The sequence below is a fragment of the Lytechinus variegatus genome, chromosome 9 (genome assembly GCF_018143015.1).
Source record: "Lytechinus variegatus isolate NC3 chromosome 9, Lvar_3.0, whole genome shotgun sequence".
Taxonomy (NCBI): domain Eukaryota; kingdom Metazoa; phylum Echinodermata; class Echinoidea; order Temnopleuroida; family Toxopneustidae; genus Lytechinus; species Lytechinus variegatus.
In genome coordinates, this window is record NC_054748.1 from 31,361,745 (window position 1) to 31,385,412 (window position 23,668).

General features: G+C 37.4%; 1 protein-coding gene across 1 annotated transcript; it reads left to right on the forward strand.

Annotated features, from left to right (window-relative positions):
- Positions 1 to 1,455: 1,455 nt before the first annotated feature.
- Positions 1,456 to 20,278, forward strand: LOC121421962 (pyruvate dehydrogenase protein X component-like). Its single transcript, XM_041616763.1, has 11 exons — positions 1,456 to 1,638; positions 9,195 to 9,278; positions 10,069 to 10,169; positions 10,662 to 10,864; positions 11,574 to 11,817; positions 12,418 to 12,486; positions 13,797 to 13,940; positions 14,272 to 14,409; positions 16,507 to 16,665; positions 18,827 to 18,891; positions 20,011 to 20,278. The coding sequence occupies exons 1-11, from the start codon at positions 1,500 to 1,502 to the stop codon at positions 20,249 to 20,251; spliced, it is 1,587 nt and encodes a 528-aa protein (XP_041472697.1). The 5' UTR covers positions 1,456 to 1,499; the 3' UTR covers positions 20,252 to 20,278.
- The last annotated feature ends 3,390 nt before the right edge of the window (positions 20,279 to 23,668 follow it).

A 23,668-nucleotide genomic window follows, 5' to 3' on the forward strand; every position in this document is an offset into this window, starting at 1 on the left:
AGTGGGAGTTCTTTTGAAGTTTAGAACTGAAAACGGGACCATATTCACCTATTTAATCATGGAAAGTATGGGTTTTTTTGTTTCAGAAATGATGCGAGCGCGAAGTTTTTTGATATTCCAATCTGAAAAGTGGACATTTTGAGCACGATTTTAGACGAAGAACGAGTTGTGTATCTTAATCTCGCTTGCTGATTTCTGTGTAACATTACAATCTTATTTTATTTTTAGCACATGCGGAATTATTGGGGGGGGGGGGCAAAACGATATGTTTGCCCCCCAATATTTTCATTGGTGGGGCGATCGCCCCCCTGCCCCCCCCCCCCTCAATCGACGCCTCTGCACTTGAGTAGATCTACCACGAGGTGGGTAACGTTTAATCAGAAAGACTTTTTATATAATGCTCTATTTTTAAAGTTCACCATCAGGCTGATGGTGAACTTTAAAAATAGAGCATTATATATCAGCCAATAAGGTTTCAGTAGCTTAAAACCGTTATTGTAAAATTTTATCGTGACAATTAAGTTTTATGATAATGATCCCCACGGCCCGACGGGTGGTTACAGAGTGATATATGGAAGGGAATGGAATGGAGTGGTAAGACAATTTTCTTTCACTTGGATTGGTTATAACAGTTACAGTTACAAGACGAATACCTCTCCTTTAATACAAAATTTGTCTTCTTCCACTTTCTTTCTTTCTTTCTTTCTTCTTTCTTTCTTTCTTTCTTTCTTTCTTCTTTCCCTTCCTTCCTTCCTTCCTCCCTTCCTCCCTCCCTCCCTCCCTCCCTTCTTTCTTTCTTTCTTCATCTCTCTTTTTCTCAATAGGGGGGGGGGGGATTCACCCCTGCCCGTAAAGCGCATCCCCTATTCAATGTTCCATAATGAATTGAATTTTCAATCATGAGGAGAAAAAAAGATATCATATTTGATGTATAATTCAAGTTATATGGGGGGGGGGGGGAGACATATCTAAAATAGAGATATAGATAAAGAGCAAGATGGGGAAAACAGTTGATACAGCAACAACAAAAAACAATGATAAGAATAAGTAAATATAATAAATAACATGAAAAATATATAAAAAAAGTAGGATTTGCAGATTTAAGTTAAAGCAGTACGTTATCCCAGCTCGATCATATAAGTCAAGGGAATTTACGATTCAGTTGAAGGAACAAAATAAGTAAATAACTTGTGGGAACAACTTTCATTTCCCCATTCCCCTTTTTTGAGAGGGGAGGGGGCCGGGGCGTCGCCCCTCATCTGTCTCATGGCCCAACATAGCAACATCTCCTATATAGTAACCTCGTTTTAAACCAAAAAAAGGAAAAAAAGAAGGAGAATTAAAATACTTGGTCTCGGCGTGGCTAGGGGTTCATTTTGTTGCTGTTGTTATTTATTAAGATCGTATCTCTGTGATTGTAACCCCCCCCCGACCCCCTTTGAGATCCCGCAACACGATCGAGCTGCGCTGACGAGCTCCAAGCTGTGCTAGAATTTAAGATGGCGAGTGTTGGAGCCTCCGCATTGCGGAGCGGTTTATCGAGACGAATAGGCGCAATATTGTCTTCAAATCTTCGTACAAGGGTTGCCACAAGTTATTGTGATAAGAGGAATGTTTCTTTGACATCACAATGTTTTGGTGAGTTAATTTATCAAAGCTTGTCTTGCAAAATCGAATCGCGATGCGTCGATGTGAAATGAACTCACGTGAAATGATTCGTGTGGGACCGTAGTAAATTGGTCAAATATTGCCTTGTTAGATCTCGGGGGCTTTTTGATAAAAAATGTATCTCCGTCAGAAAAATACTTTACTCTGCATTCGGAGCCTGTAGTGTAAGTTGGATAGGAGTACGAGTAATGGGAATGATGTCTGTTTTTTGTAGCATAGCATAAAAGTAGATTTAGATCTAGGTCTACATAGATCGACTGTAGCCGGCCTAGTCTTCAGGTCATACTTCAATTTCAAGTTCAATCTGACTGTTCTTCCTAACCCAGGGAGCTCTGGGGCCTGTTGCATGACGAGATGAGTGATACGTAGGAACGTCCTAGGACCATTCTTCCGAGAAAGGAAGATTGGTGACAAATCAGCGCTTTCCGTTTCACGAAGGCAATTTTGTCATCCAAGTCTGTGACATTGTTTAATATAGATATGTGTGTGTGTGTATTTGAGTTTTTTCAGATGTGTATCAATCAGCTATGATTATTTACGTCTGGGTCCGACCTTTAACGTCACCATCCGAAAGACATGACCAGGGTTCGAACCTCGAACTTCAGCATCAATTTGTAACTTCCCCACGTAGCTTGGATTACAGGCGCACGCCACAACGCCCAGTTGTATTGGAAAAATATAGTCTTCATCATCACCTGAACCTTTTATTTCGGAATGATGACTTTTCATAAAGTCACATTTCAATAAAAGGAGATCATATAATGTTTTATTTATTACTGATTATTGAATTGATGTATGGAGCTTACTTTATGAGGTAAATAGACAAAAAAATTCACAAACATAACTAAATAAAATCGAAAATTTTCATTATTTTACTTATTTAGAAAACGATGTCCTTTTAGAGACACCTTTCATTGATATTTCAACAAAAGAGCCCCTTGTCCGATATAAAAATTGATTTATTAAGTAATTTCGACATTTTATTCAATATTCTGTATTTTTATAGTATTCTTATATACAGTGCGTATCAAAAAAAAGTTTACACTTTGAAAAAGCCCTGGGAATTAAAAAATATACAACATGTGGGTAATTTTTTCACATACACTCTTGGGTCTGGGTCTCATCTATCTGATGAAAGTAAAAGTTTTGACAGAATGTTACACTTGAGTGAGCACTGTCCGTTTTTGTAAAGCTCGCAGAAATCTGTTTGCGCAGAAATGCTTGTTTTCACGCTGTGTCAAGGGGAAAGGGCGAAATCAATCTTACCCTGCACAACGTTTCTCATACATTTCCCTTGCAATTTTAGTCAACTGAAATACATTCAAGCATTTTGTAGCAATTTTGCCACCCAAATTGAAATGTCAACACTTAGTAAGCACAGCCTTCACCCTTTTTGTGCCAGCTGGATCTGAGGACATAACTGATTCTGAACAAAAGTTTATATCAGATATCTCCAGCATTTTTCACTAAGTTTTTATCATTTAAAGTGGGTTTTCATTCAATTTTTCATTTAATACTTGTTCCTCCACACTTTTTCCAAGCTTGAAAATGATTAACAAAATAAAAATCAAGCCTAAGCCATTTCATGTAAATGACAGCTCAGTGTAAAGCAAATATCGTCACGATGGCCTCGGTGTGTGGGGGGAGTGGGTGGGGCTCAATGCACTCTTCGAAGTGTTTCGGGTAAGGAAACAAGTTTAAAAGGGTAAAAGATATCTTCAAATCAATTTACAACTAAATTCCATGTGTTCTCCATGATTATGGTCTACTTTTATTCGCATAACTATTTTAAAGTTCTGCGCAAATCATTTTTCACTAACTTTTCAAATAGGCCTGAGTCATCACGGGTTTTCCTCAAACCGGGTTTGAGTGGGAAAAAACGGGCGGGGACCGGGTACCCGAAAAATTAAAATCATATTTCTTTGAAACTTTGACTGCTGTTATTTTTATGCCATTGAGGCGCATGGTGCTGCCTGTATGAGAACGGATGATACGCGGGGAAGCAAGCGCCGAGAAAGCGATGATTCGGACAAGATTTAACTTTTAAAAAAAGTTAAGCAAAATTCAACTATTCCTATTTTTTAATATGAAATATTAATCACACACAAAAAAAAAACATCACAGCAGCTTACATTTTTCTTGTCATGTTCGATCTTGCCTGGCAATGCCTGCTTCCGACGCGATATCAACGATCTTGGTTATGCATAATCCCAATAAACTCAAACAAGGAGAAAGATCTACGCATGTGCTCGCAAACACACCTACCTCAAATTAAACTCGCCTGATTCTGGATATCGCACAGTGCAATGAGCGGAGTGCAAGAGAGCGGGGAGAGGAAAAGGGAGAGAAGGAGAAAGAGGGGGCGGGCGGGGCGGGATGTGCCAAAAAGGCCCGAAAAAACCACATGGACGAAAGAGGGTTTTTTTGCGCACAACATAAACAATGGAATGGGATTATGTCTGCCCTTTGATTTAACAGCCATGCACCTCATGTTCAACTTTTGCCTTCCCGTCATGGAAATGACTGTCTTTGTCCAAACTCCAAACCACATGTAGCTCTTGATTTTATTTTTGCAACATCATCATCATTCTCATTTCTCATCACAGTCATCATCACTTTCCACGCATGGCCATCTCCAAAATCACAATTCATGATCATCATCACCAATTTCACCATTCAGGCAGTGACCACCATCATCATTGCAACCATGATTTAGTTGATAACATCATCACCGCTGCCATCATCATTCATCATCATTATCTTATCATTATCATCATCATATTCGTCATTTTCATTAATCATTGCCAATTTGCCATTATTCAAAAGTCAAAACTCATTTATTAACAATATACTAGTTGTCTAGTAAATTTCATTATTTTTTTTGAAAACCACTTGAATACCATCAAAATGATCAAACGAATACGATCGCCATTGGAAAAATAAGTAGTGTCAGAGTTGCACTTCTAGCTAGGGCCTAGGATAGGATCGAAGTAGTAGTGAAGGGAAATAAAGAATTTCATGATAAGCCAGGGCAAAACGCTTCTGAATTTGAACGAAACATGATAACAGAGTACATGACCTAACACATTACATAATATTGCCCCAAGAACGAAACCACACTCCAGAAACCGAAAAAGAAAGGTTAGGTCCCTGGATTGAACAAGCAGAGCACGTGCGATCATGCAAAGGGGAGACATTAACATGAACGCCTTCCGCTTGTTCTGTCTCGCCAAATATATGGATATGTCTGCCCGCTGCATTATTGAGCACGACCCTAAATTCGTAATCTGAGCTCCCTGGGCGAGGTCTCTCGTCTGGCATCTATCAAACGCTTCTTAAATAAATCCTAGATGTCATTACTTAAGTTAGTATCTGGAATAAGTCGTATGACTATGAACACAACTAAAATTCTAAACAAAAAACAAGTTTGTAAAGTATATTTTTCTTCGACGAGAAGCATGATTACAAAACTTCCCATAGGCCGTCGTAAGTCTATTTTAACTAAAACCAAATTTGTTTAGACGTGGGGCCCTTCAAGTTCAAAAGTCATTGCAATTGATTGTCAAATGGAATGATAAATTCTTCCATTATTCGCATTAGATTTGAAACTACATGTATTTCTAGATAATGTTACTCATTTCGGCCGCACACGCTTGCCGCTTCAGCGCAACTGCGTGCTCAGGCCAGAGATATAGGCGTGGGTACATGTACAGTACAGTATACAAAATGCGCATCCAACGAGCGTCGGCGCTAGCTAGGGCCCTGCACTGATTTTCATTTGCAAGTGGTCTTAAGTCGGTGGGACTTCGGCGCAACCCGATAAATGAAGTTGATATAACTAAGAGGAGTTCATGGAGTGTATTATTTTTTTTCTGAATATTTCCATTTAATTTTTCCACGCATGTCGCTGAAATTTTACGCATGGTTCCACTTGGTCTCCATTTCCGCACGCATGGTGTTTGAACCATGCGTATTATATACTGGCGAGAACGCTGGGTACGGTAGGCGCGCCAGCGATGTGGCGTAGGCAAGGCTGGCACAGCTGGCCGTAGATCGGCGCGGCTCTTCCAAATTGATTTGACGTTGACATACTTCTGTCTTCTGGTCATGAAGTTCACAAGTTTCGCTGATTTCGCATGAGCTCAAAGGCGGTTAACTGGTCACAAAGTACATGACAGTGATTTGAGAAGGTAGGAGAATGTTTGAAATCAAAACACTGAGGAATGATAAAGGATTTTATGGGCAGTTATTGTATGTGGAAAACCCGAAACCCGAAAAAGTAAAACCGGGTTTTAGGGCGACGGGCGGGGCCCGGTCGGGGAACCGTTTCGACTCAGGCCTATTGTCAAAAGTAAGTGGTGCTCACTCAAGCGGAAATATTTTTTGACAATTATACATGTATCGTCATTTGCTTAAATGGATCTGTACCAATGATAAAATGTGGAAAAATCTTCAGAATATGACAAATTTATGATTTTACAGCATTTTTTCTAAGTGTAAACTTTTTTTTGATACGCACGGTATAATGATAATTTTGCAAATTATGCTTTAAATGTTACTTGTTGAGGTAAAAAAGCAGTGTTTGAATGGAGTAAACAAAATCAACAGTGTCTGATTGTATGAGACTAAAAAGGAAAATATGAGAGGCTATGTGTGAAAAATCTAATTTATTAATTTTATTTGTCAGATATAATGCAAGGAATACAAACGTGAGTGTTTAGAGTATAAGTGTGCATGAGTAATTGCTGCAAACATGTCCAAGTGGATAAAGTAGTGCTTAAATTGCTAATAATGAAAACATAGAAAAGGGTGTGAATCAATCCGCAATGGAAACAATACTATTTACAGAAATAATGTTAAAAATGACAACGATCATAAACGTTGGTCATATTTAAAGTTTTCACAATTTATGGAAGTTTACATAAGAATATAAGGTTTAAAAAAATATATTGGAACCGAGCTATAGCACTGCACTGTATATGTATGTTCAATATTTCAAAGTTAAGGAGTATGTAGATTACATTAATGCTTTAACATAATGACATAGGGGCCGAAAGGGGCCTAACATACAATTTAAAATGCGCCTCTTGAGTCTTTGTATGGACTTTCCATGATCTTTTTCTTTAATGGTCTAATCCACCTCAGAAAAATGTTGATTTGAATCAATAGAGAAAAATCAGACAAGCACAATGCTGAAGATTTCATCAAAATCGGATGTAAAATAAGAAAGTTATGACATTTCAAAGTGTCGGCTTATTTTTAACAAAATAGTTATATGAACGAGCCAGTTACATCCAAATGAGAGAGTTGATGATGTCACTCACTATTTCTTTTGTTTTTTATTGTTTGAAGTATACAATATTTCAATTTTTACGAATTTGACGATTAGGACCTCCTTGCCTGAGCACAAAATGTTAAAATAATGGAATTCCACATGTTCAGGGAGGAATTATACTTCATTTCACATGGCAATGACCAGAAAATCGAAATATTTCAAATTTCAAACAAAAAACAAAAGAGATAGTGAGTGAGTGACATCATCAACTCTCTCATTTGGATGTAACTTGCTTGTTCATATAACTGTTTTTGTGAAATGAAGCGAAACTTTAGAATGTCATAACTTTCTTATTTTACATCCGATTTTGATGAAATTTTCAGTGTTATGCTTGTTGAATTTTTCTCTTTTTATTCAAATCAAGTTTTTGTTGGGGTGGACTTGTCCTTTAATGAACTAATCTTCATTTGTAATGATTATGATGGATTCGTAAGCTACATGTACATGTATATAAGCCTAGTCTGTATCTTAAATTCAATATTAGCTATTTGGTTACTGCAGAGTTTTTTTGTTTTGCTTCACTTCTCAAGTTAGCCCCATACATCCAACAATTCTCATTGATTAAAATATTAATCTCAGCAAAAAAATAATTATAATGAAAATGAAATAAAAACTATAAATGATTTAGCATGTTTAACATCTTAGTTTTCACTTTTGTATCGTCTTTTTTCCTGAACGTTATAAACTCGGTCTTTACCAATTTATTTTAAAGAAATTTGTTTTCATGTTGTTTATCTATAATGAGAAAGCATGAAGGGTCAGAGATAGTGCCGCCGATTTCGATATTTCAAGTTTAATTTTTTTGTTTATTGGAAAAGGGGTGGGAATAAGACGGAGGGAGAATAAAAGAAAACATATTTCAAAAAAATATTTGGGCCTACATTACCCCCGGACAAAATACCCCGGAGAAGTTAAAATGACATCCGTTTTTGGTCGTCTCGACAACTAGCTCCCATATAAGAATAACTTGGCGCCATCCCATATAGAATGCATGAGAGTGCAACCCCCAAATATGCTTAAAGGTGATATGTCAGTGTTGCCTGCCGTAAATGCATTTTCTCTCAATGCCGACGGTGGTGGGCGGTGTGCAAAGAAGATCGTGCCTACGTAGGACATGTCTGGAGGTGTCTTTCCAAGGACCATTCTTTGTGTCGCCCAAATCGGCTTTGTGAAACAGTTGAGCAATATCTCGTTCTTACGTAGAACAGTTCTACGAAAGACCCTTTCATGCAATAGGCCCCCGGCCATAACAAGTTAGGCGGTGGAAGCTTCGCATGCCGGAGCTCCCTGGGTTATGTTCTTCTTAGACCAAAAGCTTCAGTCTCTTTGCCTTGGTTAACTTAAGGAGCATGCTCTGCACCCTTTGTAAGTTGTAAGTGTGTTGGTCGGTACACTTTGCAAGCTCTTATTGCCCTTCGGTATAGACATAGAGACGAGGGTTTACCTTGATCCTTTGGTTAGTCCTTAGGATCCGAAGCTGCTGCTGATGACCGATGGCTACCACTTTATAGATCACTCACATGTATTGCGAGGTTAGTATTAGTATGCTAGCCTCGCACCATGAACCGCGTTTGGCAGTTGATTTGTAAATAGTGGGTCGCGTGTGCTGGGATCCCACTTTGGTGTCCACAACACACGACTTCTATGGCTTGATTTTTCTGTGCGCGGCGGCATGTAATGATCCCTTGAGTGCCTCTAGATGTCCATGTTGACTCGATGTGTATTCTCACAATACAAACTGTGTACTCTGAAACTGACAGACTGGAACCAACAACTGACTGAACTGACTAAATTTTATAAACTTCTTGAACTAACTCAATCACTCTCATAGATCGGTGCGGGGCTATTTTATATACTTATGGCGTAGTTGCACGCATGGTCCGTCGATCCAACCACGATCTCCATAGCCCCTTGAAATTCCTGTCTTGCAGAGGTGTATGCAGTATTTTTTTCTTCTGATTTCCACCTCCATTCACTTTGTATAGGATGCATGTACATACGGTATATATGAATTAATGTGTGGTCCCAAAACCGTAATATGATCCATTGTTTTCCGTAACTGACTGCTGAATTATCATGGACCTAATTTTGTCTCTTGAGTGAAGTTTCATTTTCTCAGTATATTTACAATAATCATCTTTATGGTGTACATCATGCTCTTAATTAATCTCTTTTATTTATTTTATTGTAGGTGTGACGCCCATCCAGCTCACCATGCCTGCTCTATCACCAACTATGACAGAGGGTACTATTGTGTCCTGGCTCAAAGCAGAAGGTATGCAATCCTACTAGCAGGGTTGGATAGAGTTTGTTTAAAAACATGTATCAAAACATGTATTAAATCATTTTAACGTTTTAATCTGATTTAGAACATGTTAATCTGATTGAAGACATGTTTTAATTTGATTTAAAACATGATAATCTGATTTTAAAACATGTTTTGTGTGTTTAAAAATATGTTTTTGTTTGTTGTAAAACATGTTTTAATATGTTTTGATACAATTTTAACCGTTAGATTTAAAATGACTTAAATACTTTTTTAGAAATATTGAAAGATTGATAAATCACAATCTTCACGACCCTGCCAATGGGGCACTTTGATCATTTACGTTATGAGCTTGGGTGTCTTTAAGTCTTATTTGTATCAAATGCAGATGTATAAAACTAATGTTATTTTGTTGATAGTATGCCCGTGCATATCACACTGGCATATTGCATGATTAGATGCAAATCCTTGGACTTACCCACCATGGCTTACAAAAATGTGGCCCAGGAAATGGATTTTATTCGACCCAGCTACATGTAGATCCTGCTATCTTTCACTTCTGAGGTCAAGTAAGCTGGATGCCACTACTTTTCTTAACCAAAAATGGTGTGTAGATCTAAGTAGTTCTGAAGGATTAGTTGTTCTTATTACCAGAAATCAAAGAGGTGTCTTTATTTCCATTATATCCCATGGTATGAGATATGATAGCAGTAGGAGATGATTTAATGTCAGGAAGTTAACAGATCATTACTGTGTATGATGATGACATCATGTAACATTTTATTATATCCCATTGCAGGGGATCCAATAGCAGCAGGAGATGGTATATGTGAGATAGAAACAGATAAAGCTACCGTCATCATGGACGCAGATGATGATGGCATCATGGCTAAAATCTTGGTAAGCATTTTTATTCTCTATTTCGTTACAGAGATATTTGAATATCATATTTTTCAAAAATTGTTCTGTTGTTCTATTTCAGCGCTCGTTTTCCTTTTCAGTTTTTAAACAGTTCATTTAATCGCACAGAGACCTTGGCCCGTATCCTCAAGTCAGGTTTAACTTTATAAACTCAGGTTTAAAGTTGTGTTTTAAGTATGGATAGCCAATTGTTACATAAATCACTGACAGTAGAGGTATCATATTTCAGCTCATTTGGCTCTCAAATCATTTATAATTATCTCGGAAGTAAATAGATGATTGTCTTCACCATCGATGAATCAGGAAAGAACACAGTAAACATAAGAAACATACAACTTAATACAAATTTTGACTCTGTTGGCTTCCCATAATTTTAGCAGAGTTACAGGCCCGCATGTAAAGTTAAACCAGACTTCAGAAAACGGCCACTGTGTGTTGACTTAACAGGAGGATATTTGGTTGTTTTATTAGGTCCCGGAGGGAAGCAAGAACATCCCCATAACCTCCCTTATAGCGCTCATGGTTCCAGAGGGAGAGGACTACAAGGATGTGGATATACCAGCGCAGACCGCACCCGCTTCCACCCCCGCCGGGGATTCCCCCAAACAATCCGAGGAAGGTGTCTCGGAGAGTGCGGAGTTCACTAGCATGAGGCATGCAGTCACGAAATCTGGGTGAGTGGAAATCCTTGACCGATGCCTCATAACTTACCAGTTTAATGAAAGAGTTGCAGAAACATTAACTATATTTATTTTTATATGAAAATTATTTGATGAACTCATGTTTTTAGACAGTTTCTATTGTTAATGTAATTGGAGAGGTATTTTGAAATGAAGTTCACTACTACATCACATCAACACATCACACATTTACATCACTGCAAAGGATACTTCATGATTATGAAGGGATATATTTTTGCTTTAATTTCTTTGCTCCCTTTTCATTGATTAATGTGGGAAAAACTTTTTTCATATTTTCGCTAAATTTTGAGGCGTTGTACAACACAAATAGTGAATATTCTTATTCGTGCAATGGTGCAAGATTTCGCTTTCGGTGAAAGAAAGAGACACTCTATTCAACTCGGCTTATACCTCATTGCATATAGCATCTTTCACCTCATGTAATATCTTGCACCATCGCACACATGCCTGTTCGCTATTTGGATACTGTTATAAGCCATTGAAATCCTAGCTTTTAATTGGTTCAAAACAAATTAGTGAAAATCACTGATTATTTGTTTCTTGAAACACTCCCCTTAGGGTCAAGAGCATTGACTGAACGACATCAGGTAGATCGTTCTTTAATCACACCTACTGTTATAAGCTGTTGAAATCCCGACTTCTGATTTGCTCAGTACCAATTTTTTTCTTGTCACTAATATAGAGAAGGATTATCTCCAGCTGTTAGAGCGTTGATTGAGCAACACCAAATTGATCCTTCATTAATCACACCTACTGGCCCACATGGTAGACTTCTCAAAGGAGATGTGCTTAAATTCATAGAATCGGGTGGGGCAGCTGCCGCACCCCAGCCTGCAGCTGTTCCACCTCCTTCACCGCCCACGCCTGCTGTGCAACCGCCCCCTGTCGCCGAGAGGGTTGCGCCACCTTCTTATACACGGACAGAGGTGAGTGTATTTTTGCATTGCATGTATGTTTGCCATGAATTTGGTTTTCAAATTTCTGTGGGAACCCTGCAGCCTATTGGAGATCTACTGGGCCAAAATTCTCCCTGGTATGATCGAAGGATGGGCCATTCGAGATTGAGAACTGCAAAGGGGATGACGAGACTTCTCCTTTGGTCTGCATGGCATGGGCCATTCTAGATGGAGAACTGCAAAGGGGATGACGAGCTTCTCCTTTGGTCTGCATGGCATGGTGCATATCACCGAAGTAGTAAACATGACAGCCAGAGAACTGGAATCCTTACACTTTGAATTTGAGAAGAATTTCCTTGTCAAATATTCCAGATTTAAGAGGCTGCTGGAATTGGGAATGTGCCGGATGATCCAGACAGTGTGCAACGTCTTAGCATATGGCGGCGGCGATAATATTTGGAATTGATTTTTGTACTGGATTGTAGTTTATGTAGTAAAGAATATGGGTGCCAAATTTTGGCATGATCGCAAAAAGCCCAGTCCTCTTAGGGTTAAATCAATTATTTTTAATCAATGTTAACCAGTGCCTTATTATAAATGAGACTTGTTTGATTTTGCGTTGCTTTACAGGGAATGTTTTCAGAAGTAGAGCTGACAGGTATGAGGAAAACTATCGCAAAGAGGCTCACAGAATCAAAGGTAAGTGACCCTAATAAGGATTGGCGGGAGGAGGAGGAGGGGGGGGGGGGTGGTTCATTTGCCTTTGGTGTTTTTTGGAATAGTTCTGTAACATTTGTTGTGCATTTTTAATGATTTTTTCTTTTGAATTTGAAATCTTAAGCATCATTCCAGACCAAATCATTGACACCAAGGTACATGGTTAAAAATCATGCAACATTTTGTAAGAGCACGCTTGACCCAAAATGGCTCAATTGCGTGATTTAATGAACGTTTAGAAGAAGGCCGATAATTTATTGACTAGTATGGGGCTAATTAGGCATTTGTGTGGTCGTATCTCAACCCTGTTGAATACTGTCATATTTCGGGTGTTGATGTTTTTATTATGCTCCTCTGGGTTATGAAACTAAAAAGGATGGATTGCCAAAAAAGAAAAGAATGGGGACAAGATCATTGTATCATTCAGCACTTTATATCTTCAAAAAAATTAAATCCGCAGCAAACGTCAGGTCTAGACTCCGACTAAAAAAACCCACTAATTATTGATATAAAGAAAGACAATCTAGAGTCAATTTCTTATTCTGTGTTTCGTTTATAGACCACCATACCTCACTCTTACTCTGTAGTAGACCAAACTGAATGAGATTTCCTTTTTCTTTGTTTTGTTATAGACCACCATACCTCACTCATATTCTATGGTAGACTCTGAATCAACTGAGATTTCCTTTTCTTTTTTTTCTCACAGACCGCTATACATCATTCATATTCTTTTAAACTGAATTTATTATAAGACTGCATAATCAAATCAAGAACAATAATATCAAGACAATTTCGATTTTTGTGTTTTTTCTACAGACCACCATACCCCATTCATACTCTATGGTAGACTGTGAGTTGACTGAGATTGTTAGGCTACGCAAGCAACTCAAGAAAGATAATATCAATCTAATTTCCTTTCCTTTTAATTCTTACAGACCACCATACCCCATTCATACTCTATGGTAGACTGTGAGTTGACTGAGATTGTTAGACTACGCAAGCAACTCAAGAAAGATAATATCAATCTAATTTCCTTTCCTTTTAATTCTTACAGACCACCATACCCCATTCATACTCTATGGTAGACTGTGAGTTGACTGAGATTGTTAGACTACGCAAGCAACTCAAGAAAGATATTATCAATCTAATTTCCTTTCCTTTTAATTCTTACAGACCACCATACCCCATTCATACTCTATGGTAGACTGTGAGTTGACTGAGATTGTTAGACTATGCAAGCAACTCAAGAAAGATAATATCAATCTAATTTCCTTTCCTTTTTGTTCTTACAGACCACCATACCCCATTCATACTCTATGGTAGACTGTGAGTTGACTGAGATTGTAAGACTACGCAAGCAACTCAAGAAAGATAATATCAATCTAATTTCCTTTCCTTTTTGTTCTTACAGACCACCATACCCCATTCATACTCTATGGTAGACTGTGAGTTGACTGAGATTGTAAGACTACGCAAGCAACTCAAGAAAGATAATATCAATCTAATTTCCCTTCCTTTTAATTCTTACAGACCACCATACCCCATTCATACTCTATGGTAGACTGTGAGTTGACTGAGATTGTAAGACTACGCAACAACTCAAGAAAGATAATATCAATCTAATTTCCCTTCCTTTTAATTCTTACAGACCACCATACCCCATTCATACTCTATGGTAGACTGTGAGTTGACTGAGATTGTTAGACTACGCAAGCAACTCAAGAAAGATAATATCAATCTAATTTCCCTTCCTTTTAATTCTTACAGACCACCATACCCCATTCATACTCTATGGTAGACTGTGAGTTGACTGAGATTGTAAGACTACGCAAGCAACTCAAGAAAGATAATATCAAGGTTTCTGTCAATGATTTCATCATTAAAGCTGCTGCTGTTGCATTGAAGGTAAGCCAATGTAGAGGTAAATAGTTTCTTTAAAGCCAAATATACAGTACAATATTAATCTAATCAGCAAATACTCTCCAGTGAGGTCCCTCCGTTCATCAAACTCCGGTTCCCTAGTTATTCCCAAATCCGTTAAAACATGGGGGGCTCGGGCTTTTGCGCATGCTGGCCCTGTTCTATGGAATGGTCTTCCCCTGACAATTCGTGAATGCACGTCCATTGATACTTTTAAACGTTACCTTAAGACTCGTCTATTCAATGCCTCTTACTCTTAATTGTTCCTGGATCGATTACTATTATATTTGTACCTATTCTCTTTCGTTCTTTCTTTCTTCTCTCACTGCGCCTTGGGCATTCTGCCGAGTGGATTTGGCGCATTACAAATTACATATATTATTATTATTATAAAGTTGTTTTCAAAGGAAAAGAATAATGAGACAAGTATGTAGCGGAAAATTTGAACAATATCAGACAAACAAGTTGTGAATTTTTAAAAAACTTTTTCTTATTTTTTCCTTCTCTTACACATCATTTGATGTCTAAGGTTGGATTCTCCTTTAAAGGGCCCAGCCACTGACAAATCATGGGGAAATTGAATCAATACGAAATTTGCAAAAGGCCAATTGACTTAGATAATATAATCTGATCGTCACAAAAACCCATCGGACTAATACGATAAGAGTTCGGACAGCACAAATTTGACCGAACTTGTGATCGTATTTACTTCTGGTCGTCGCAGTTCTAGTTTCCTACAATCCCAATTCCTAGACTCGTAGCAGGTCTCTAGATTGCTAAACCAAAATGAATAACCTTTGTGAAGTTCCATGTTTCAAAGTGAAAACATGCAGTCTATTTCTGGTTGGTTAGTCTACTAACTATTGCTCTCCTATATTAGACCTCCCAGACATGGCGGCGTCACATCCCAGGCATGCAGCCGAGTGAATCCCTTCTCTGTTCTGAGATTAGCCTTGATTTCCCCATGATTGTCAATAGACGGTCGCTTTAACTCTTTGCCCGCCACGTACACTATCCCCCTGCGCCACATTAATTTTGGGGTGCCGTATGCATTGTGTGCGAACTGTGACTTGAGTCGTCGTTGGCAGTCCGCTGTATGTGCCGCGAGTCGTCCGTGGCGGGCAAAGAGTTAAGGTAAAGAATCACCACTGTTTGCTCTTCAAGACGGAGGAGTCACGTGGGTCTGTTCATCTGTTTTGAATATTTCTCAAAGCATTTACATGTGTGAAACCAAAGTAAGATGACAAATTATTTAGGGGTCAAAGGTCTTGTAAATGTGGTCGAATGAAGTCAGTTAAAGGTCAAGTCCACCTCAGAAAAATGTTGATTTGAATCAATAGGGAAAAATCAGACAAGCACAATGCTGAAAATTTCATCAAAATTGGATGTAAAATAAGAAAGTTATGACATTTAAAAGTATCGCTTATCTTCAACAAATAGTTATATGAACGAGCCAGTTACATCCAAATGAGAGAGTCGATGATGTCACTCACTCACTATTTCTTTTGTTTTCTATTGTTTGAATTATACAATATTTCAATTTTTACGAATTTGACGATTAGGACCTCTTTTGCCTAAAGCACAAAATGTTAAAATAATGGAATTACATGTGTTCAGGGAGGAATGAAACTTCATTTCACATGACAATCATGACGAGAAAATAAAAATAGTTCATATTTCATATAATAAATTACAAAAGAAATAGTGAGTGAGTGATGTCATCAACTCTCTCATTTGGATGGCTCGTTCATATAACTATTTTGTTGAAAATAAGCGAAACTTTAAAATGCCATAACTTTCTTATTTTACATCCGATTTTGATGAAATTTTCAGTGTTATTCTTGTTGAATTTTTCTCTTTTTATTCAAATCAAGTTTTTGTTGGGGTGGACTTGTCCTTTAACTTTGCCTACGTCAAATCAATTGGGAGCACCGAAATCTGTTCAATTTACAAGAAATTAACAAAGAATTGGCATGTAACACATGCTTTGCTTTGTCTGGTCTGAATAATTGCTTTGACTGAAGGGAATATTTAACATATGGAAGGTTGATCTATGCATTCTACATCTCTTTCGATTACCAGCAAGTACCTGAAGTCAATGTTAGTTGGAATGGACAACAAGCCACTCCCCTTACTAGCATTGATATCTCTGTCGCCGTAGCAACAGATGGAGGTCTGATCACGCCCATCGTGAAGAGCGCCGATGCTAAGGGTCTCGTTGAGATTTCTGCAAATGTCAAGGTAGGGACTTATTATTACATGGTTTAAAGATTAATTCCAGTTCTGGTAACAATCTCAAAATGACTTTTTACAGAATCTGATATAATGACCACACAAGTGTCCGTTTGTATGAATGAAAAATATGTGCCAAAGGATTCTGGAAGAAATTGTGTAATTGCTGAGAAATAAGCAAAATAGGCGCCGATTTGGTCACTTCCGCCGGGTCTTTATTCTAGCAATAATAATACACTGTCCCACGTATGCCTATCAGTGTTGGTGATCTTCAGTGTGAACATTTTTCAGCGTAGATTTCAAGATTTCACAAAGTTCAGTTCATGTAACTGTACCAGATCTAGATCCTCGATGATATACTGACAATTAAGCCTGGTTTTACAGACTTTCTCATGAAATCAGTGTTTACTGCAACTACTGGAATTTATCTTTAATACTAGTTGGTCGCCATGCCAGATTGATAAACATGTTTTTATTCATGACAGGTGATGAGGGGGATGTTTCACAGAAAATTAAGTATGACTCAGAGTCATGATGCAATGTTTGATGTACACATGGTTTGTAACTTGCAATCTTATACCCCTTTCATAAACCCAATTATGCGGCTAATAGCAGCATAATTTGGTCGTAAAATCGGAGGACCAGAGTTATCGGCATTATTTTGATGCTGCAATTATCCACATAATAGCAGCATCGGGACGAGATTTTGACTTTATGAACGCATTTCGAAAGTAATGCGGATAATTGCCATGGAGCGGTCACAAGGTCACCCTTTCCAACGCAACCGCATCGGAGGGGGCGTGTGCGGTTGCCATGATGATTATCCTCCTTTTTCAGGACGGGCGCTCGTAAAAATAGTGCGGATTATTTTCAGAGTTTATGAACGCAATTTTTATTGAATTATCCGCATTACTCTTAGGCGGCTAATTGGAGGATAGGTTTATGAAGGGGTCTTATTGAATTGATTACTACGCAGTAGTGCGCGTCCTCTTAGCTTGATTTGAATAATGAGGTGATGCCATTTATGCCGCAATTAAGTCACACTTCTATCTTTTTGAAACACCCCCTCGGTTCTTGGTGAAAATTCAGATTCTCAATTCCAATCACCTCAATTTGATATTCATCAAAAATCTTTACCATTAAGAAGCATGTAATTGCATAGTTTATTGTCAAAAATGGTTATAGTTTTAGGAATTTCAGTAACATAATGATGAATTAGGTAAGATTGGTTTTCTGACCAGATAGCAGTAAAAGCTGGAAAAATTCACAAAAATTGTAATCTTTCAGTTCAAATGAAAATGTGGTAGGAGCACTTTCTATTGTTCTTACTCAGTAATGCATTCATTATGAAAATTAAGATGGGTCTCAAATAAAAGAAGAGAATCATATCTTTCCATTCATGTACATTTCATGAAGCAAATTTATGATCATGATAGCAGAAAATGACACTGAAGCACGGTGTCCTTTTTTCCAGGAAGCACTGCATATTTAAAGGACAAGTCTACCCCAACAAAAACTTGTTTTGAATAAAAAGAGAAATATACAACAAGCATAACACTGAAAAATTCATCAAAATTGGATGTAAAATAAGAAAGTTATGACGTTTTAAAGTTTTGCTTCATTTCACAAACAGTTATATGGACATCTTGGTCAGTATGCAAATGAGGGAACTGATGACATCACTCACTCACTATTTCTTTTGTATTTTATTTTATGAAATATGAAATATTTTGATTTTCTCGTCATTGTCATGTGAAATGAAGTTTCATTCCTCCCTGAACACGTGGAATTCCATTATTTTAACATTTTGTGGTTCAGGCAAGGAGGTCCTAATCGTCAAATTCTTAAAAATCGAAATATTGTATAATTCAAACAATAAAAAACAAAAGAAATAGTGAGTGAGTGACATCATCGATTCTCTCATTCTCTTGAGAGGATTCTCTCGATCCTCTCAACTGGCTCCTTCACATAACTATTTTGTTAAAAATAAGCAAAACTTTGAAATGTCATAAATTTCTTATTTTACATCCGATTTTTATGAAATTTTCAGCATTGTGCTTGTCTGATTTTTCTTTATTGATTCAAATCAACTTTTTTCTTTATTGATTCAAATCAACTTTTTTCTGAGATGGACTTGACCTTTAATGTTTATTCCTCTTTTGATTACCAGGATCTAGCAACAAGAGCCCGTGCAAACAAATTGAAGTTAGATGAATTTCAAGGAGGATCTTTTAGGTAAGACACTGTCATGAGAGTTTAATCACTGACAGAGGGGGTGAGATGGGGAATGGGATGGAAGCGAGGTTGATGGGAATTGTGGGTAACTTCATGAAAGCTTGATAGGGGGGTGGGGGCGATGTTGGTGGGAGATCGTGGTACTTCATGAATTTTAAGATTAAATACAATTGCAAATAATAAAAGTGATTTTACAAATCTGAAGACTAAATACATTTTGGGCTTACAATGAATAGAAGACAGATATTCCAGGGGAATGAATATCGCAATGATCAAATATGTTATGTTTCAAATCTGTCACATAGAATAAGTGATTGGGTGGTCCTTTTCAGGACTAACCTTCCCAATAAAGATACATGGTGTACCATGAAACTTACTACACTATTCTTCTCCGTGGAAACCTTCAGAAGTTATAGAAAAAGTGAAATATAACTGCCGCCCTGATTTGGCATTCAAGCATTCCAAGAAATTCCTTCCTACAGGATACCCACTTACTACACCTACTGTAGAGTTGCAAATATAGATAGATACCTTGCCGAAGGATGTGAATGTTGTGGTGGGATTTGAATCCTGGACCTAGTGGTACAAAGTCCAGAGACTTATTTACTTATCCACAATGGCCCGAATTCACAAAGGTGGTTTTGAAAACCCACGGTTGAGTCCATGGTTTATGTAGATTTCCTGTATAAATTACGCTTAATTTAGCGCGTATCGGGCGCGTGTATAAAACATGTCCAATGCCGATGTGCGCCTTTGTCACAGTGCCCCAAATTGACGCCTGTTACCATGGTTATCCACGCTATTTTATTCATGAGTCCACTGTTTGAAGAGTGGACTCATGAATAAAAACAGTGGACTCATTAATAAAATAGCGTGGATAACCACGGTCACAGGTGTCAATTTGGCGCACCGTGACAAAAGCGCGCATAACCATTGGACATGTTTTATACATGCGCCGGATACACTCTAAATTAAGCGTAATTTATACAGGAAATCTACATAAATCATGGACTCAACCGTGGGTTTTCAAAACCACCTTTGTGAATTTGGGCTAATAAGTCTACATGATGCTTTGATAAACAATTCTAATTACATTCTTTGCTTTTGTTTCGCTGGCAGTATTTCAAATCTTGGAATGTTCGGCATTTCCGAGTTCAGCGCGGTCATTAACCCTCCCCAGTCCTGCATCATGGCCATTGGGACGTCCAAGCTGGCCATCGGGAAAGACCGCAAACCTTTCACCTACATGACCGTCACCATGTCCAGCGATGCACGCGTCGTAGATGGCGCCCTAGCTGCCAGGTTCTTAGAGAAATTCAAGCAAAATATCGAGAGTCCAATAAGGCTCGGGTTGTTGTGAGACTGAGATGATATACTAGTATATGTATATTTATATTAGATGAAAAATATGATATAGTCTGGGTACTTTGTGGAAAATTCTTCAAGGGATTGCTTCAGAGAGAGTTGCGATCAAATGCTACTACAAATCTAAATTGCAACTTGACCTTCAACCAATGAAATTGGAGTACTTGGGACTTTTGCTTGAAATTTTGAGGTGCGTTTGAATGCAACTCTTTCTGCAACGAGCCCCAGTGCAAGTTCAGGCCCAAACAGCAAGTATTTTGAATAATTGCTTTTATCATATCCATTTACATTGACTTATGGGGTGGTACAGGTAACTGTACTGGTAACAGGTAAATGTATTTGGGTTCCCAAAATCAATCATATATCTTGCAATTGCAAATAATTAGGTAAGCAGAGTCAAAACAAAGACTAAAAAATAGGTTGTTCTCCAATCTACTTGGCTGCCCTGCTTGGTAAAGGGTATGGATTATAATTGCAAAGTTCATCGATCAATGGTTAAAAAAACTCCTCCATCTCTCTTGAGGGGAGTATTTCATCAACATTTTCGTCCGACAAGTTGTCAGATCTGATAATTTTACTTGATTCTGATTGGCTGAGAAGCACTGTTACTATGGTAACTGTCGGCTAAATTGGGACTAAATTGCGTCTGACAAGTCCTTTCATGGAACGCTCCCCAGATACAGGCATGTACGATTAATAATTTGGAAGTGGATTGTGTGAGCGTAGAAAAGAATCAAAATGTTGAATTTAGAATTACTTTTATTTAAGATCAAAGAGATAAGCTGAGGTGATCCAATGGGTAAATAAGAATATGTCTCAATGCCTGAAAATTTATGACTATTCAATGTGATCTTATAAAGTTATTGCTTGGTAGTGGGAGAGTAATAGTGTTTAACTACATTGTCAGCTAGTATAAAATTCACTACCTATATTAATTTTTAATCCAATATATTTATTTGAGCAATGTCTGTTCAGAAATGGCTATAAAAAGTTATGTACAAACATTAAGTCTAGTACAAAGCAACTTGTGGTCAGAAGCAGTGAGATTTTTGTTCATGGGAGTACGATTGTGATCGGCATGCACAGTCTGTGCAGAGAGCTACCAGCAGAAATTATTGGAGCATTGCGTTGGCTTTCACCCATGTGAAATTTCAACTAAAGAAGTTACCAAGAGAGGGTGCAATGATATAAAAATCAATTTTCATGAAGAACCATGTGGCTAAATAATATATGGCCGCTATTATGCAATGCTTATTCAATATTAGAATGTTGCCTGATACTCAATTATATTTAACATTATTGACCCTTAGCCAAAACTTTACAAGACCTTTAAACTCTTTCTTAAAGGTAAATGCTAGTTTTGGTAACGATATCAAAATGAGTTCGTACAGAATCCAATGAAATGACCACCAAAGTGTCTGTTTGTATAAATAAAACGCATGTGCCAAAGGATTCTGGAAGAAATTGTGTAATTGCTGAGAAATCAGCAAATAAGCACAGGATTCGGGTAGAGCGTTGGGCCCGATGCCCTAAGCAATAATTATACATTGTCCCACGTGCGCTTATCTGTGTTGGGGATCTTCGGTGTGAACATTTTTCAGCGTAGATTTCAAGATTTCACAAAGTTCACTTAATGTAACTGTACCAGATCTAGATCCTCGATGATATACTGACAATTAAGCCTTGTTTTACAGACTTTCTCATGAAATCAGTGTTTACTGCAACTACTGGAATTTCTCTTTAATGCATACTCTGACCAATTTTATAAAACAAATAATGCACAGGTGTAAGTTAATGATGTTAGTGATGATGCAGTTTTCTCTTGCCTTGGTGAACTTTGACTATTAAATCGTACATTTAAAGGGTGAATGAAAAGAGACTATGTGTGATACTCAATGTCGCGAAAGTTGACATAATTGCTATATTGCATTGTGTAATGCAGGTGAGACTTCCAGGGTATTTCGCTTGTTACATATATGAATTGAAATTCACTCATTATGATCGAAGCAGAAAATTCTTTAATAAAGTTGGAGAGAATGAGGCAACTTACATGTAGTCCTTTAATTTTCATTATTCATTGTTTTCAGTGGCTCATATTCCGAACTTGACTGTAATTTCAACTCTGGTCAAAAGTTGTGGTTGAACTATGGATAGCCAACTGTGATGCTAATATCTAAGGCCCGTATTCTGAAGTCGGGTGTAACTTAGACCATGGTCTAACTTTGTGCGAAAATTATGGGGAGCCAAAAATTCAAAAAATCTGTTTCTATTGTATATTTCTTATGTTTAATATTTTGCTTTCATAATGAAGAAAAATACATCAAAATGCTTAATTTATCATTCCCAGACAATAATGAACAATTTGGGTGTCAAATGATTTGATACATTGGATGTGTACTGATAGTTATTTGTTCCCCAATTGGCTATCCATAGTTAATTCACAACTTTAAACCAGGGTTTAATTTAAACCCATGTTCAGGATACAGGCCTAACAGTACAAGTTTAAAGGACAAGTTCACCCCAACAAAAAGTTGATTTGAATAAAAAGAGAAAACTCCAACAAGCATATCATTGAAAATTTCATCAAAATCGGATGTGAAATAAGAAAGTTATGACATTTTAAAGTTTCGCTTAATTTCACAAAACAGTTATATGCACATCCTGGTCTGTATGCAAATGAGGAGACTGATGACATCACCCACTCACTATTTCTTTTGTATTTTATTATAGGAAATATGAAATATTCTAATTTTCTCCTCATTGTCAAGTGATACGATTAATTCCTCCCTGAACATGTGGAATTAGCATTGTTTAATACTACACTGTATATGGTTCAGTCAAGTTGGTCCTTATTGTCAAATCTATAAAACATAAAATATTGTATAATTCAAACAATAAAAAACAAAAGTAATAGTGAGTGATGGACATCATCGACTCACTCACCTAGTTGTGCATATCACTGTTTTGTGAAAAATAAGCAAAACTTTAAAAATGTCATAACTTTCTTATTTTACATCCGATTTTGATGAAATTTTCAGCACTATGCTCCATGTAGTTTGAGTTTTCTCTATTTATTCAAGTCAGCATTTTCCTTGGGTGGACTTGAACTTTAATTTATAATCATTCATAAATCTCAGGAAATAATAACTAAAATTATTTTCTTCCCTGTTAAAGCATGAGGACAAAGAAAATTAAACATACGAAGCAGACATTGTAAACAAACTTTCGACATTTTTGGCTTCATGTCATTTTAGCAGAGATTTAGAGCATGGTCTATGTTAAACCAGACTTAGAATACAGGCCACTATGTTTAATTTAAAAAAACAAGTGTTCAGTGCTGGATGGTCCTTAAATCATCAAGGTACCATTTACATTTCTAATCATATATGTGTTCAGGATATATGATTTTCAT

Coding starts and splice junctions, on each gene's coding strand:
- LOC121421962 (XM_041616763.1), top strand. CDS start 1,500: ATGGCGAGTGTTGGAGCCTCCGCATTGCGGAGCGGTTTATCGAGACGA. Junction 11,818..12,417: donor CTTCTTATACACGGACAGAG/GTGAGTGTATTT, acceptor GTTGCTTTACAG/GGAATGTTTTCAGAAGTAGA. Junction 12,487..13,796: donor AGAGGCTCACAGAATCAAAG/GTAAGTGACCCT, acceptor TTGTTCTTACAG/ACCACCATACCCCATTCATA.